Below are 17,574 nucleotides of genomic sequence, written 5' to 3' on the forward strand. Positions count from 1 at the left end.
TGAGTTTGAGGCGGGGCTCTATTTACTTTGAAACTGCAGCGCTATTAAATCATTTTACATTCCACGGTGTACGTGCACAGTGTGATGTCGCGGACGTACGCTGCAGCTCTATACACGCTCGCTCAATCTCTCTCCTTGAGTATCTCGCTCCGCACTTAAAGTACACGTGACAAGGGGTGGGTTACGCAACGGACACAAAACTGAATTCCATTGCAGTTTGTAGCGGATTTCAAACCGGACTTTATCTCGATTTTGTTTTTTTTCGCTTTCAACTTCATACATTTTCGACACGCACGGTTCCCCGTTTAGAGCGAGACGAAAATAGGGTGCGAGGGAAGAGAGAGTGAGAGAGAGGATAATCGTCATTTGTTTTCAGTTTTACTTTTGGGTACCACACTTTGGAGGGAGCGGGAACTCTGAATTCTGAAACCCACACTCGAAAATGGCAACTCTTGTGGAGAGAGATGAAGGCATGGTTCAAGAAACTCACGACAACAATGATAAGGGCGAGGTCGTCTCCGTGGAGCTTCCAGCTCCACAAGGCTGGAAGAAAAAGGTTCCATTTTTTTTTCGGCTTCAAATCTCGTGAACTCTATTTCTCTTTCTCGCTCTAGGCTTTTATTTGTTTGTTGCCATAATTCGAAAGCAATAAGCACTGCAATCGTTTGCTGGAGTTGCTAAATTAAGTTTGCGGTAGTTGTTTGTTGTTTGCTTATGGTTGAGGTTCTTAAATTTAACTACTTAGGGTTGCTGAGCTAATCAGGATTTTTTTCTCTTACGGTGAAATATTATGTTTTTTCTTGCAATTGCTATAATTTTTTGTGGGGAGCTGTAACGTAGAGTGACTTTACCTGTTGAGAGCTTCGTTTTTATTCTCAAATGTTCTCTAATTAAAAGAAAAAGGAAATTGTAGTTCTCGAGTTTTAGTATGTTTGGTGAGTCAGTACGTCTGGGAAATTTTGTGTTATTTAGATTCTTTCATTTTTGGTCAACTTATGGGCTTAGATTTTTTAGCTGTATTCGGAATACTATGTGAATTTGTTAGCTTTTTTGGAAAAAAAAAAAAAAAATAGGCATTAGGGTTCCACCCACGACTTCATCTTACCTTCCATAGGACGCTATCCTGTATTATCATTATTGTTATTATTATTGTCATCATCATCATCATCTCGAAATTCCTATGTATATATATGGTTCAAGACTTTTGTTACGTTTTTAGATGTTGTGAATTTCTACAATATCTGTTTACCTGAATAATTTTGCTTGCGAATTTCCGTGTATTCTGTATCTAATTGCTTTTTTTTATGTATCTTTTTTTTCTTGCGTAATTATAGCCGGGAAATTTAATATACTGGGTGAGTATATTTGTACTGTTTTGTTTCATCGGTGAGTATATTTGTTGCTTAAATGTATGGATATGTATTTGAATTGTGTTAAGCAAGCTACTCAGGCATTATGCTAAAAACCAGCAGGCTGAATTTGTTATAGTGCAGTCTATGGGGCATTATGTGCAACTTAGCATGTCATATGATAATCGATTTTTTCTATTTGCCCATATGACTGCTTGTCCCAGCTGTTGAGTCAAGCGTTTGATGCTGCTCAAGTGGCATTTTTTTTTGACATTTTTGTTACATGAGCAGTTTCTCATTAGTGTGGAATTCTGTGGAGGCGTGTATGGTTAAATTAATACATGAATCTCATGGCATTTATTGATGAACTTTTCCTCTCATTAACCTCTTACAACTTGCAGACCTGGCCGTGGTGGCTAGAATCCTCTGGGAATTGAAATTCCTCATGATTTAAGGAGATTCATTTTCAAAATGAGTAGCCCCTGTCAAATTGGCGTGGAGGTCACCTCCTCAAGAGTTTGTGGACTTATTATCTTTCGTGAGAAAGTGCCAAAACTCGCTGAGTTTGAGACGAGAGTTTTGTCTACATTTTTAGCAATTTGCAAGGAGAATTTTGGGGGTTGTACTTGGAGACCACGCTACATATGCGTAAATGTATGTATGTATGCGCACGCGTGTATGTACACATGAGTAGCATGTGTGCACACATGCACACTCACGCACACAACACACTAGGGAATTAGATGTAGGGTAAGATATCTAGAAGATCCTATTTTTTAGGCAAATGGTCAGTACGAAAACATTTTAGAGATTTTCAGGTACAAATTCAGGGGAAAGTTTCTAATGAGGAGATTAGAACAAACTTTAAGCATTTTGAATATCTCTTCCTGTGTTCTTGGCGGGGGGTTTTTAGAATTTGGAGATATTTACATATTTCTGGGAAACACATTGTGGGGTTTTAGCTTCGAACAATAATGCCCCTAAACAGGTTTTTTTATTTGTGAACTTTATTATGCATCAAACATTTGTTATTGTTGTAAATACAGTCCATTTTTTTCATTATTTATGAGTTTGATAATTTACATATGTGTTTTTAGAAAAATGCAGATTTATTAAGCTATTTTGGCATGGTATCCCTTCTCGATTGATTTTATGTAAAATATTTGTGCTGTGGTAGTGGTTGGTTAGCTGACTTTCATGTGCTCATGACACTTAATATAGCAAACTAAGAATATGGCAAGTTGGAAACTTGCTGTACAATTTAGTTATCTTGTAATTTCATGTTTGAAGTTTTGTGATTAGGTAATCAAAGAGTTATGAATTGGTATGACCATTTTTTTTTTCAATTTGTATATATGTAAATATATATATACATGTATATAACAAAGTTCAATTTGTATATATGTGGTATAAATTAGTCATGAATTGACTGGGAATCTCTGTGAATTGCTGTTGAATTGCGAGGAGTGGTGATTAGCCAATTATTGACTTACTGAGTACATGCCAATACATTTCTGAGTTAACGAGGAGCTCGCAATGAGTAGCCAAGAAAATGATGGTTGCTATGCACTATATTCGGCTTTTGAGACGCATAATCTGTGCTAAGATGTCTGTTATGGATGGTCCAAAGCTCAATTTAAATATCCCTTTGAGATATTTGAATATTATTTCTGCGGTTTTTTCTGAATTTCCATCTCTAGCTCTAAATATGGTTAGAAGAACAGTTGGGAATTTAGATACGAATTTTTTGTCTAATTGGGTTTGGAATTTTTCAGCCAAAAATATAGTTCAAGTCTTATGGGTTCAGTTTTATTGCTTTAGTTGGACTGTTGAGTTCTGGTTTCCTTATTTTAAGATTCACTGATTATTTGGGTTTCCTGATATTGTTTGGAGTAACATGGCTAGATTTGATTCTCTTAGGTTGAAGAGTTTGGAGCCTTTGTCTTTGGACTCCAAACAGAAGCAAAATAAATAATCAATGAAAATCTAGCTAATTTAGAAGTATTGTGGTTTTAATATCTGAGAAATCTTGATGCATTTGAAGTATTGTGATACTTTTTAGGTTCTCCAAGATGATGGCTGAACAATCATCACGTAAGATCATATTTGGAATAATAATAATAAAAAAGGAAACCTGCGTGTCAGTGATATTGAAATTATTTTTCTTGAGCTTGAATTTGGAAATAAGGTAAGTATTCCATGCAAAAGAGAAATTAATAGAAAGTGCTTTCAATGTGTGTGCAAGTTACTTGAAAAGATGATTGCTATTAAAGCGAAGTCATCATGGGAAAGTTGTGCAAATAAGGAAATCCAAATTTGATATCTATTAATCTATCTTGATTTTAAAATTTTAAATATGTGTGTATGTATCTTGAAAACGGAGTATAGATTCATAAAAATAACTCGGGGAAAAGAATCATTAAAATGGTCAAAAAATCAATGAGGTAGGTTAAATCTATAATTTGACTCATATAGTGGCTACTTTTGGAGAATCCTATCATTTAGGCACCTCCTTGAGACATTTGTTAAAAATGTCCAAATTGCTCTTGTTCTGGGTTTTTAATTCTGAACAAGTGTGGGTATTTTAGTAATTTGACCTACTCAAGTCACTTGAATCAAAAGACTTAAATACCCCTGCTTGTTTTGCGTTCCAAATCTATTATATGTTTTTTCACAATAAATAATCGTAGTTTTGGAAACTGGAACAAGTGGGGCCACTTTGGTGATTTGGCTCCGCTCAAGTCAATGGAGCCAAAAGATATAAGTACCCTTGCTTCTTTTGGGTTTCAAATTTTGGAACTACAATTTTCAATGAAAAAACATGTTTTGGGTTTGGAACCTCGAGCAAGTAGGGGTGTTTAGATCATTTGGCTCAAGTGACTAAAGTAGGTCAGATTGCTTAAATGCCCTTAGTGTTTTAGGGTTACACGCTGGTAACAAGGGTGATTTGGACATATTTTTAGCAAAATTCTTGAGGAGGTACCTAAATGAAATAACTTTTTAAAAGAAGCTACTTTGTGGGTACAATTGTCGATTAGCTACCAATTGATTTTGGGGGCAGTCTAATCATTTTAATGATACCTTTCAATAATTATTGCCATCACAATCAATTTTTTTAAAATTAATTTTAAATTTAGATTACAAGTATTAAATTATTATATTTTGTTTATTTTTGTTAATTAAGAAATACGCAAAAGCTTCTCCTAAATCAAAAGAAGAGCTGAGGTGCTTCTTTTCCCCGACTAAATGGAAGCTGCCTTTGAAGCAAATTTATCAAACTGGGTTTGAGTGCTGGTCATGTTTCGGATTTGCTTGGAGTCCTATTTAAGATTGGGCTAGGAGTCGCGGGAGATGATAAATATCTGTGAGGGACAACCGAGTGTACCATTCTTCGACTAATGAAATTGCATCCGTGCAAACTGTGGTGGTGTTGATGCCATCTTTGTGGTGCTGATTACACAGCTCTATTCGGGTTGTTGACTCTACTAATCTTAAGACTTATATGGTGGCGATCCTGTAGCAAGCCTAGAGACACCGCCAAGTCTACAACTCACTTTTTTTCTCAAAAAATGTCTCATTTATTTCTCCAAACTTGTCATTGGCCAGCCTCCTACCTTATGCTGGAACTGGATTGCCAAATGAACTATCATGAAATCTCAGTTTGTGTACCCTGTTTAGGACAACTCATGTCACCTAACTCGCCTTGACTTTATACGAGATGCTTCACTGTCTGCAATGTTTGCTTATCATATGATTGTTGACCCTCTGTGCTTTAAATGCAGTGGCACATGGACACTAATAACGGTGTTGTGTCTAATGTGTTTCAAATATCTTGTACTGCGGCCTAAAAAGTGGAGTGATTAACACATCTGTACAAGTAATTTGTTATAATTTTTTAAATGTGTGTGTGTTTGTGTATAAAGATTCAGGAAATTTAAAAAGATAAAAATACTTTATGTGATCAAACGTTAAACTTTAAATTTTCTGGATCTTATCCTTAGATGCTATTTTGTTGTATACTCTTAACAAACAAATTGAGATAATATAAACAATAATCTATTTTTCATCTTATTCCATGATTTCGTCAAAAAAGAAATTTAGTAATTAATATTACAGCTAAATGGAGTGTTTATTATTTAGTTTCTGTTTTCTCGTTTTAGTTTTTACTCCGTGGTTTATGGTTAGAGGCTGACATCGCCTTAACAGGAGGTGATAAAATATAAACAATGCTAAATGTAAATATATAAGTTCTTCTATGTTCTTCCTTTCTTTTTTTTTTTTTTTTTTTCAAATTTATCATTAATTACTAGCTTAATTTGGAAAATTATTGCATATACATATGATGGAATTATCATTTTTAACATAAATTTTGTTTAAGAATGAATTAAGTAAAATGTTGCTTATTTTTAAGAATAAATAATTAAAATGCTGCTTTTTGTGTGTGTATGTGTGTTAAGTTTTGCTTAATTTTATAGTTTACTCTTTTGCTCCCCCCCAAAAAAAAGCCTTCTTTTTTGTCTTCCTTATATAATAAACATGTCGACACCTAATTCTAGAAGATTAAATGGAGCAATTGTTGACGTCACACTTTTAAATCTAAAGGTCTAAGGATCAAATAGTGGTAGAGGCCTTTTGGTTCCCAAGACAAAACACCAATGTCAAAAAATAACTCTTTACGCCAGTTGATAACTGTAGAGCATAATTATTAGAATCGTACTGTCCACCGAGCCAGTGAGGGGTGTGGTCCAATCAAAACCAATTCGTCCACCAATTGAACTAGTTGGACTAGCTGTTTAAGAAATAAAAAAAAATTAGGATAATAGTTTAAAAGTATAAAGTATATTAGAAAAAAAGTTTCAAAAATTTGTTTTACTAGTCGAGTTGGTTAGAGCCGGACGGTCGGATATGCCAAAACATGTCAAACATTGATTTTGACCGAACTAGGCTTTTTTCTTTAGAATGGACTGGCCAAGGCACTAGTGAGCAGTCCAACCGTTTGGACCACCTAGTCCGGTTTGGCCTTGATAACTATGCTTTAGACACTCCTCTTGTTTGCCTATATGTATGGACAAAGTGCGCAGCCTGTGTTGAGGTGTTTTGACATGCGAAAACAAGCCAAAGGCAGGGTGTCTAGGTAACACTATTGCTAGATGCTTCCCAGATTTAGCTCCGAGATATTAAACATATCTTAGAGGAATTTGGTGTTGATAAAGACCTAGATCTCTTCGATCCATAAGTTCTAAAATTTCCTCCTTTATATTGATGGACAAATGGCCAATGAATGACAACCTCCATAAGATTCAACCTCTTCTGAAAAGTTTCATTAGTTCACATTTATGAAGTGCGGCAGGTTTCTTGGTTAGATTTTTAAGTGGACACAGATTGCAACCTGTCTGATGTATGGGTAAGTACTGTGAGAGATTAAAACAAATAAATTCTTAATTTACTTCTTAAAATTTTATTGTTATGAAATAAATATGATATGTTTAGGGAGTTCCAATGAAAAGTGTTGTAATTGATATTTGTTGTTAATGGAAGCTACTCTTCTATAGTTTGTGCAGGAAAGTGTCCTTATTTTCCTAAAATCGGATTTAAGAAATAAAGAAGATTGGGGCATTTATGGAAACTACTATAAAACTGTGCAAGGAAAGTGTCCTATTTTCATAGGATCGGATCACAGAAAGAGAGGACTGGATTGGTGGGATTTAATTGAAAAAGTTAGTATTATGGTGAGATTAGAATTAAGATTTTATAAACCCTTCATGTATTGTACTCCCTTTGAAAGAATGGCTCTATGATACCGCTATTTAACTGTGGTGTGTATGTGCGTTAGAACATACATACACAAACTATTAGCAATTCAGCATAGATTATTACAGCAAATAATATACTCTAGGGACCTCCTAGAGTCATGACAATGACCATGGATGTTTACTATTGAATTTTATTTAGAAGTAATATGCAAAAGATAGGATTGTTAATTTAATATTATGTTTCTGTTTTTAAGATAATGTGAAATCGAAAAACAGGCTTTGTTTTGTGTAGAGTAAGTTTGGAAGTTTTCAATAGGGTTAAAACTTAAAACTATGAGAAATAGTGTTTATATAAAAGTATCATTTTAAGAGGGGTATTTTGGGAAACAAATCTGTCACATTCCTCCAAACTTGCTCTTAGTAATATGTAATACAATTATCTATGGATGTGGCGCAGACACGGGCAGTGGAGGGCATGATTGGGTACATATATAGCACCAAAGTCCATGACATGGGTACATGTATAGATCTTGTTGAAGCCATACAATGCAATACGATAGGACACGACTAAACATCAATATAAGAAACAAAAAATATATAACAATCTGTTATAAAAGAGGACCGATTATTACCTTGCGATCAAAGGTTAAAACCTCCCATGAAAATAGTATGGGTCAAGTGGGATTCTCAATATTCTAACTTAAATAATATTTTTTAAAACTACAAAGAAAAGAACTAATACATAGAAAGTTAAACAGAGGAACAAATGGAGTAATGATCCTAGGAGTCCATGACACATGCAGTATCAAGAGACACCATCTATGACACATTATATCTGTAGCCTGTCTTGGGAGCTGGTTTAGTTGCTGGGTATAAAGGGCAATTTATAAATCTGAAACTTGAACCTTGTTTCTCTGTCTTCACCTTATTGATTCTCTTCCTGTCTCACTTCCTTTGCCCTGCCATTTCCTCATAAGCCTCTCTCTCTCTCTCTCTCTCTCTCTCTCTCTCTCTCTCTCTTTCTCTCTCTCTCTCTCTCTTTCTCTCTTTCTCTCTCTCTCTGATTTTTGAACCTCTGAATACACACGAGACTCCCCTACTCTCTAATGGATTGGTGATATTTGGACACCTTTCTTTGAACATCTTTCTTAATATGAAGAACGGTATGAGGTGATGAGGCCGACTCATAGTTAAAGCCCATTGGCTTGCCAAAATATTGGCCTGAATCCTCAAAAACATGGGTTTGGTTCGGGTAGTCACTGGAAAACTTGAGTTTTTGGCGAGGTCCACAGCCTAGATACTGGAATTTTTTGGAGAGAGAAAGATAAGTTTCTGGAATTATATTATCTTCTTTGAGAGAGAGAGAGAGAGAGAAAAGTTTCTGTTGTTGGTTTTGGAGAAGGAGAATGTGTTGGGCGAGACAATGCAGGCAAACACCTTGTACAGTGATGGAAGGGTTTATCAGGTGGTAGTGGTTGTAGTTTTCTTTTTTTTTTTGTTTGGGGTGGGGGGGGGGGGGGGGGGGGGGGAGAGAGAGAGAGAGAGAGGTGGGTTGTTGCTGTTAGTTTTGTAGGAGGAGAAAGGTGTTGGCGAGACAATGGGGCAAATGCCTCGTAGAGAGATGTATAGGTTTATTAGGTCATGGTGGTTGCAACATTTTAGAGCTATGTCATGATTCTCTTTCACTATCTCCATATATATTTTTATCTATATAAGGTCTTATCCTTTAATGTCCCTTTCAGTCGTTCCTTCTCAAACTCTCAGTTCACTTTTGGTCACTCTTATCTTTCTGCATCCACAGTTTCTCTCTTTGCTTGCCAAGTATCTTCCTCGGGCTTTGGTGTTTCTATAACCCCCAAAGGCCCTCAAACCCTCCATTCTTTCAATTCCCATGAATTTCTTTCTCTTGTGTTTTAAATAAGCCCAAAGACTCGAATCAACTTTTAATATTACGAAAATTGTTCCTCCACTCTTCTCCTAAGGGGCCGTTTGGATACCTGGAAATATATTGTCTGTGAAATATATTATTGGCGTAATACATTACCTGCAAATGGATTGTCACTGTTTGGGTAGTATTTAGATGCAACTTGGGAAATACATTTCTAGTGTTTGGCTATGTCTCAAAGAAATATGGGAAATGCATTACCAACCAAATATGAAAAATATGGCTATGTTTGGTTAACATGATTAGACTTTGCTTTCAACATGATAAGTCATTGGAATAATATGATTGGAATAACATGATTTTATTGTGATAAGCTTTATTTATTTATTTTTTTATAGAAGTCTTTCAAATGTCTCTTTATATATAATTACAAATAAGCAATAAATTTATGATACCAAAATCAAAATATTTATGTATAAGTTAAAAAATGGGAAGAAGTTTGATTAGTAAACTAGAAGGTTTGGTAATTGCAGTAGAAAATAAAATGGGAAGAAGTTTGATTAGTAAACTAGAAGGTTTGGTAATTGCAGTAGAAAATAAAATGGGAAGAAGTTTGATTAGTAAACTAGAAGGTTTGGTAATTGCAGTAGAAAATTTTGAAGCATTGGAGGAGACCAAAGATGTATCTTATCTCAATTGAGCTTTTGGAAATAGCACAGCTTGTAATGTATTTTTGGACTGTCAATTTTCAAGATTTTCAAGTTTTCTTAGATCTGCTCGATCTACACTATTTTTGAAGCTTTAAATTTATAATTAAAGATGAAATTATATTTTAAGGCTATCACAAAGATTTTCAGTATTTAAACCACATTTCTCGATACTATTTGAAGGTGGGCTTTACTTTGATTGTTTAGAGCCACGGCTTTATAGAAACCGCACCCTTTTTTTCAAGGTAAATTATAGATACCCCTCAATTTGTATTTCAAATTCATCCCCACCAAAACAAAAAGCTTCGATTTACAGCTTGAAACGATTCAGAAAAAACCAAAAAGAAGGAAAAAAAAAGAGCATATTGTAAAAAAATTGCAAATCGTCATAAAACACATAGAAATTATATGGAAATATATATATGCATCATTTATTACTGTTTAGTAACAAAAATTATATGGAAAGAATATAATATTTTTAAACCCGAGTTTCTACAATAGCCTCGCCTTGGAGCACTACAAGGCTGAGTTACTCAGCGGAGTCATGGAACACTGGCTCCAATATGATCTTCAAGATTTATATCGAGAGCCCTCTAATCTTATTGTTACCAAGTTTTCTATATCTGGTTTTGGACCTTCAGATGACCTAAAAATTCAGATTTTTTTAATGTTGGATGGAGTATTTCATGCTTGCTTGCATGCCATGAGCTTATTTACTGCAGATAAGTTACTTTGGAGTTGTTTGGATGGTTCTATTTCACGCTTTCCCTGTTTAATCCTGATTATCTTGGAAGATTTAATCCTGATTATTCTGGAAGGCTTTCGAATTTAGTCTGTCATGAAACAACCTATTAGTGTTGGTTGACTAATGCTATTGAACCATCAACTGTTGACAGTCTCATGTTTGTGAATTTTGAACTTCTGCAAAAAGAAGTTGGGTTGGTTACTTTCATTGTGTTCCTGTGTAAAAGTTTATAATTTACATATAGGATAAGAAGTAGAAACTAAAATGGCAGATGATCATGGCAGATTACTGTTATAAATTGAAGATGATCTGGAAAGTAATAGCCTTTTATCTCTCAATCTGTGTGTGGTTATGGATTGGGATAAGCAACTTCTGATTTTCAGGAAAAAGAAAGGACCATATTGAACTTACTTGATGGTATTAACTCTAGCTTTAAAATTTTGAAGTACAGATTCTTTGCAGTGGTGATCCTTTGCATTTTTTGCTACTTGTCACTTGGCTCTTAAATTAGTGTTATGTTCTGTTTTGAACTTTCAATGTTATGTCAACAAAAAGTACCTTTTGTTGGAGGCATTGGGGAATGTAAAGGGAAACTGCCTAGCTTTTCTTGAACCAATCCAAAAAAAGAAGAAGAAAAGAAATAAAACTGCTCGTATTTTCCAGCTGGTTATACCATGCATATCTTGTGTGATCTATTTGAATCTTGTGGTCAATAGCCTAGGGAGCTAGGTGTCTTGTTTATCACTGAACTTCTTGCAGCATGGCTATGATCTGCATGGTGGTCCCTTCTTATTTTCTTGGGTAGGTTAGTGGTGAGATTTTGCATGATACGTGTATTCTTTTGGATTAACTGCACCCATCACTTTTATTGTTAAATGGATGTTTATTGATTCATTTGGTGTTGCTGAGCATTGATTATGTGATTTGTTAATGGATATTGTATGGTTGTTTTCCTTTGTTCTAGAAGTCTTCGAATAAAACTCATATCAATACTTGTATGTTTATTATAATCACTACAATATTGAGTGTTAACTTCTTTCATTAAACAAAATTTACTTTACAAGTATGTGTGTCATATGCAAAATAGAGTCTATACAAGAGCGAGTTATGTACCAACTTCCTCCTGGCTGAATGCCAAAACTTATCATCCTAAAATTTTGGAATTTTTTTTTTTTTTTTTGAGAAATTCAAGAAATTGTTACTACTGATGAAGGAAAACTTAGATGTGCGTTTTGCCAGTGAGTCTACCAGCTGGTTGGATGGCTCCTGTATGGGTTCAAAAGTAACACATGCACAGTTTGTTCTGCTCCAAGCTGGTCCACTTGGCAGGAAAGTAGTCTGGTTGGATTCGAAGGAGAGTAGTCTGGTTGGAATCAGAGGAGAGTAGTCTGGTTGGAAGTCATGCTGTCAAGCAGAGTTGCCTTCAATTAATTATTTCCTTTCAGCTGGGGTCTAAATTCCTCAGCCCAGTTAGCAGATGCCAGAGCCCATTCCTCGGCCTCGTTTGCATTGCACTCATGTAGTGGGCCTGACTAGCATAAAACAATCTTTCTTTGGTCATTTCTCAGAGCCCCTACCTGCTTTTCCAGGATTGATGATAGGGCTTCCATGACTGTTCATCTTCATTACTACTGAATTTCCCTAGAATTCATTCCCTTGACTTGGCCCCTGAAATCTTGATTTGTTCTTTCCTCCTCTCCTCTCCTCATTTTTGGTTCTTAAAAAAAAAACGAGTATTTCTCTCCTTCCAAATTGGTCATCATCATCATCATAACCTTTTCCCAATTAATTGGGGTCGGCTACACGGATCCTGGTCTGTCATTTTGCTCTATTAAAGGCCATACCCTCATGGAGGTCATAAAGTCTCCATAGCTTTTTAGATCACTTCCAACCACATCCTTTTGGGCCTATCCCTTACCCTTTTCTGTCCTTGAACTTGAACTTACTCGCACCTCCCAACAGGTGCTGTACTTGGTCGGCGCCACACATGGCCAGCCCACCTAAGTTTACTATCTCTTATTGCCTATTGGGGCTACACCTAAATTCTCTTGAATGGATTCATTTCGAATTCTATCCCTTCTTGTCTTGCCACTCATCCATCTTCACTATACTCATTTTATGGGTATATTATTTTTTGTCCGCCCAACATTCCGCTTCATGGAGCAAAGCTGGTCAAAGGTGGGCTTTACCATTGGTGCAACCTTGAGGGAGGGTTAAACCAATTGAGCCCAAAAAGATGAAGTTCCAAAGCCCAAATGTAACTTGCTTCCTTACAATGGAGAAGTGTGGTCTACTTACTCTGTGGCCTGCTTACACATCAGGAACATGTTCCGGATAAATAATAGTCGGCTACTAAGGTGGTCCAATGATCAAGACAGCTTGGCTGCCCAATATCTGGGTATTGGGGTTATTTCAACTGCATCTTGCCTGGAATTTTGTGCTTGGATATGATACATGGAGTTAACCGAAAAAGTCCCTTTAGAATCAAGATCTGGATGATTTTGCATCCCTTTAGTGGCCTATAATAATGCGTTTGCAGCTGTGCTAACGACCTTGTTAGCATGTCCACTTCTTCTACCTTTAATGAGCACACCTAAGATGGGGAGTCCATGTGGCATTTTGATGTAGGAGAACTTGAAGAAACCCAAAAAAATCAGCAAGAAGCACTCAATTTTGAAGAAACCCTATGGTTTTCTCCTACCTAGGACTCAAGCCTTAGGCTTCTTTTACAAGACAAAGTCTTTTTTGTCTTAAAAAAGAATACATGAATGACTCTCTAGCCCATCCATGCCTTTATTGAAAAATTATTGTTTTGGACAATATTTGTTCATACAATTTAACTTTTGACTAAAAGGTCATAACTTAAGTATAACTTGAATCGAAATTCTCTAATTTTAATTAAAATATCTAAAAAGTCCCTAGAATTCCTAGAAACTAAAAAACCTAGAACTAAACCTTAAAACTAAAATAAAAATATACATCTTTTAAAATTGAATAGAAATTAAAAATAAGTATAATTTTTCCATCCATCACATTTGTTCAACTACATTGTGTAACATATTGAATTTTGCCTATGGGGTTTATAGCAATTGCGAGTAAGCTAGGAAACTCATCCTTGATGGTTTGAGGCCCAAGCCATGGATGAAGCCGAAATCTTGGTCTCCACCCATTATCCCCTACTTGCGTCTTTTTATTTTTTAATGTAGATTTCTTGGCATCTATCAATTGCACACAAGGTTCCAGATTGTTTTGTTTCTATTTTTCACATCCTTGACCAGCCACCGTTTTCATCCATTCCATATTTGTGTTGCAGTACTTCCACATGTGGTCTCCTAGATTTCTTAGTCCTCCACCACCACTTAGATCGTAATGCCAAGTTTGGTGCCTTGATCTTTCTGATCCCCAATTTCCTTTAGTGTCATATAGACACTCCTTGTCCCATTTCACCAGGTGGACCATTCGTTGATTTCTTACTCTCCACCACCATTTAGATAGCAAGGCCAAGTTTGTTTCCTTGATCTTTCTGATCACTAGGTGGATCATACCTTGTTTTGGTGACAATTCCATAAAAAATCTTATATGTGCTTTTTGATCCTGTTCACCAAGGACATTGGCATGCTGAATAAGTACATGCAGTAAATAGGATAATTTACTAGCATAGATTTGATGATGGTTAATCTCCTTAAGTAAGTACTTGGTTCCATATTGCCAATTTTTTTTTTACTTTTTCCCCCAAAACCTCACTGCTACACCCCCCACATTTCTTTAGCAGGCTTCCAATGGCATAAGGTAAAGGTCATGGTTTTTTGATTTTTTTTTTTTGTTGGAGAAGTAGGTAAGGGCCAGGTATTTCACGTATTTATTCGGTAATTTATCAGTCCAACACCTGACATATCGTAAAAAAATCGCTAACTGGGTTTCTTTCAAGGCATTTCCAAAAGTTTTTGTTTTTGTGTTATATTTACTCGTATCCTTGATGTGACTTTGAACCACCTCAAGCATGGCTCCGGATTATTCTTCATTTCTATAAGTGCTATGTCACTAAAAAGCAAAGTCATCTGCATACTGCAAATGTGACACTATCGGGCCATTTAAGGATGATAATTTGCCAAAAGCATATGGCCCATCTAAAACACCACTCAGTCCTCTGTAGCTCAAGAAGTTGCATTTAGGGGAATTGATTAGCATTGAGAAATAATCCTTGGATAAGCACCTTCCCGTCCAGTTTCTCCAAGTAGGTAAAAAATTCCAAATCCAATGATTAGCTTCAATGAATAGCTGTCTCCTTGAGATAATTCTAGTCAACCCTAACATTTGCCTTTTCAAGGTCAACTTTGCAAATCACCTCCTGCTTCCTTGTTTTTTGTCTAGGATGCATACATGCGCACCTCTGAGGCCCCATCCATGATATATCTATTTATCACAAAGGCTGCCTGTGGTAGTGAAATTTTTTGGGGGGTGTCCTCTTTTAGCCAGCTTGCGACCTTTGATATATAATCTTGTATGTACTGTTCCGCAGAATAATAGATTATAGATCTTTGTTATCTTCCACCCCTCAGTGTGTTATTTATCCTTCGCCTTTCTTAAAACTCATTAAACATATAAAGGATTTTATTTTTGAGTAATGGACTTGCTAAGTTCATTATTAAATGGGCATGTAGTAATGGATTTATGGTCCATTAGTATACATACAACTATACAAGAAAGATGCATCTAGGTGGTGCTCTTCCATAGGCCAATACTTTTAGATATATCTTTTTCAATCAAAGCTAAACTGTTAACTTTTGAGTTGTTTTATGAAATTACTTACTATTTTTAGCTCTACCAGTCGATAATAGACGGGAACTAATTGAAACAGAAAAGGAGAAGAGAGGTGACATGTTATTTTCTGGAATAGTCTGTTTTTTGTGAAAACCGGCATTTTGTTTAATTTCTTTTCTAGTTTTTGCAAGTGAGCCGAGTCTTGTCATCAGTATTCTTAATCTCTTTCTATTCACTATGAGCACAAAATTGATCCTCTTTCATTTTAAAATCACTATTCAGTGAAGTGATGATGTTTGTTTAACATTCGGTTAAATGGCTGGTAGTGTAATGGATCCCATCAAACTCCAATATGAATGCGTTCATCAAAATAATACCGTGATGGCTACCTCCTGGGAAGCCCATGTAACATACCTGTATTTAACAAATAGAGCGATCATATTTGTCTTTTAGTTGATATTTGCCTTTTTTAACATCTCTTTCCAGAATCACCCAAAAAAAAAAATCTCTTTCCAGATGTCCCTCAAACTAAAATATTTAGACTATACATCTAGGAGCTTGGAGGGTAGAGGATGTACTGAAAGGGGAAGAATACACATCCTCAGAACATGCACACACATGCACATTGTATGTGTTTGGGTATGTGTATTATATATACTCGTTCATAGTCATCAGATATATGCACATTCAATGAACCATCCTTACTTCTATGTAAATCTTATTTACGTTGAGATAGTTCTTTGTGCGAGTGCACCCGTTCTTTGCATGGGCTGGGAATTAGTTATTGTGTATGCACGTAGTGCGGGTCTGGAGCTTGATCCGATAACTGCTTGATTGTGTGCATATTTATCCAAAAGAATGTAAAATATCTGGTGCATAATTCATTTCTTATGCTCTCATGTCAATAGTTTATCCCAAAGAAAGGAGGAACGCCCAAGCGCAATGAGATTGTATTTGTTGCACCTACTGGTGAGGAAATTCGTAACAAGAAGCAACTTGACCAGTATCTCAAAGCCCACCCTGGTGGTCCTGCTGTATCAGAGTTTGACTGGGGCACTGGTAATATCCTCTCTCTCTAACACAGTCATGTATATTTAATACTGTGTGTGTGTATGACACAGACACGTCATGCACATGCAATATCTTTTTATGTTTTTGGTACATTGTGATTTGCACAGGGGACACACCTAGGAGATCTGCACGAATAAGCGAAAAGGCAAAGGCCCTAGACTTCCCAGAAAGCGAGCCCAAAAGTAAGCGTGCGAGGAAGTCATCAAGCTCCAAGAAGGGGCCAAAGGCGAAGAAAGCCAATGATGAAGAGAATGAAGCTCTTGAGGAGGAAGCTGACAAAGAAAAAAGTGACGTGGCTGATGCCGCTGGTGTTGGAAAGGAGCATGATGCTAGTAAAGAGGTTGAAATGCAAGATGCTGAGGATGGCAGGGGAAAAGTGGACAATAAAGTCATCGCTGGTGAAGAAAGTGCAAAGCATGAGGTTGACACTGTCCCTAAGCCAGCAGAAGATGGGAGCATAAAGGTGGAGGACAAAGTCACAACTGTTGAAGAAAATGCAGGGAACGAGGGTGATAGTGGGACTAAGCTGGTAGGTGATGCAGGGAAGTCTGTAGTAGAAAAAGTGGGTGGCTCTTGTGATACCAATTACATGGAAAGCATGAAGGATAAGGGGGTAACAACTACCGAAGATGTGGGGCCCGGTGACTCCAAAGCAAATGAAGAAGTGAAGGAGAATGTGCTGCCTGACGATCACAATAAAGAGGAGAAGAATGCGACTGCAGATTGTGAAGTGGGTTCAGTCAACACCGATGATGCGAAGGCGTTCGAGGCTACTAAAGAATCAGCAGCAACAGAGGAGAAGAGTGAAGAGGAAAAAGGCCTTCCAGAAAATGGAGCTACAACACGCGAGGGTGGAAAGGAGGGATCGACGACAAAGGATATGCATTCCTTAAACTGTGCAGATGGCCAGCGACCGGAGCCTTCGCCTGTTAGTTGTTGAAGCTTCGTTTCTTCCTGCACGCACGTGGGAATTGTTTGTACGTCTAGTGCTAATTTGTCTCATTTTAGTTAGTGGAAACTTAGTCTATAGATGAACCTTTTCCTTTTGTTCTTTTATATTTCCCATTTTCCTTTTTCTTTTTTGCGTTGTATGTTGTGAACAGTATTCCTTGTGACATCAATCTTTCAAAGTCTCTAACCTTATGTAAACATATTATATTTGACGTGTATGAGTATTATGTTAGGCTTTCATTGAGGAAGCGCAAGGTTTGGCTTTCAGGGTGATACTTGGCGGTTCTTGTGATCTATGTTTAATATGTTTAATTGCCAAGTCGTCTTCGTTTTTGCAGGATATGCATTTTTA

The 17,574-nt window shown here is 36.4% G+C and overlaps 1 protein-coding gene across 1 annotated transcript; it reads left to right on the forward strand.

Annotated features, from left to right (window-relative positions):
* Window positions 1-307: 307 nt before the first annotated feature.
* On the forward strand, window positions 308-17,476 carry MBD11 (methyl-CPG-binding domain 11). The gene is made up of 3 exons (XM_006826373.4): window positions 308-556; window positions 16,109-16,259; window positions 16,379-17,476. Exons 1-3 carry the CDS (start codon window positions 443-445, stop codon window positions 17,209-17,211), a joined length of 1,098 nt encoding a protein of 365 aa, XP_006826436.1. The 5' UTR covers window positions 308-442; the 3' UTR covers window positions 17,212-17,476.
* The last annotated feature ends 98 nt before the right edge of the window (window positions 17,477-17,574 follow it).

Source organism: Amborella trichopoda, chromosome 3 (genome assembly GCF_054954075.1).
Source record: "Amborella trichopoda isolate Santa Cruz 75 chromosome 3, AtrichopodaSantaCruz75HAP2 v2.0, whole genome shotgun sequence".
Lineage (NCBI taxonomy): Eukaryota > Viridiplantae > Streptophyta > Magnoliopsida > Amborellales > Amborellaceae > Amborella > Amborella trichopoda.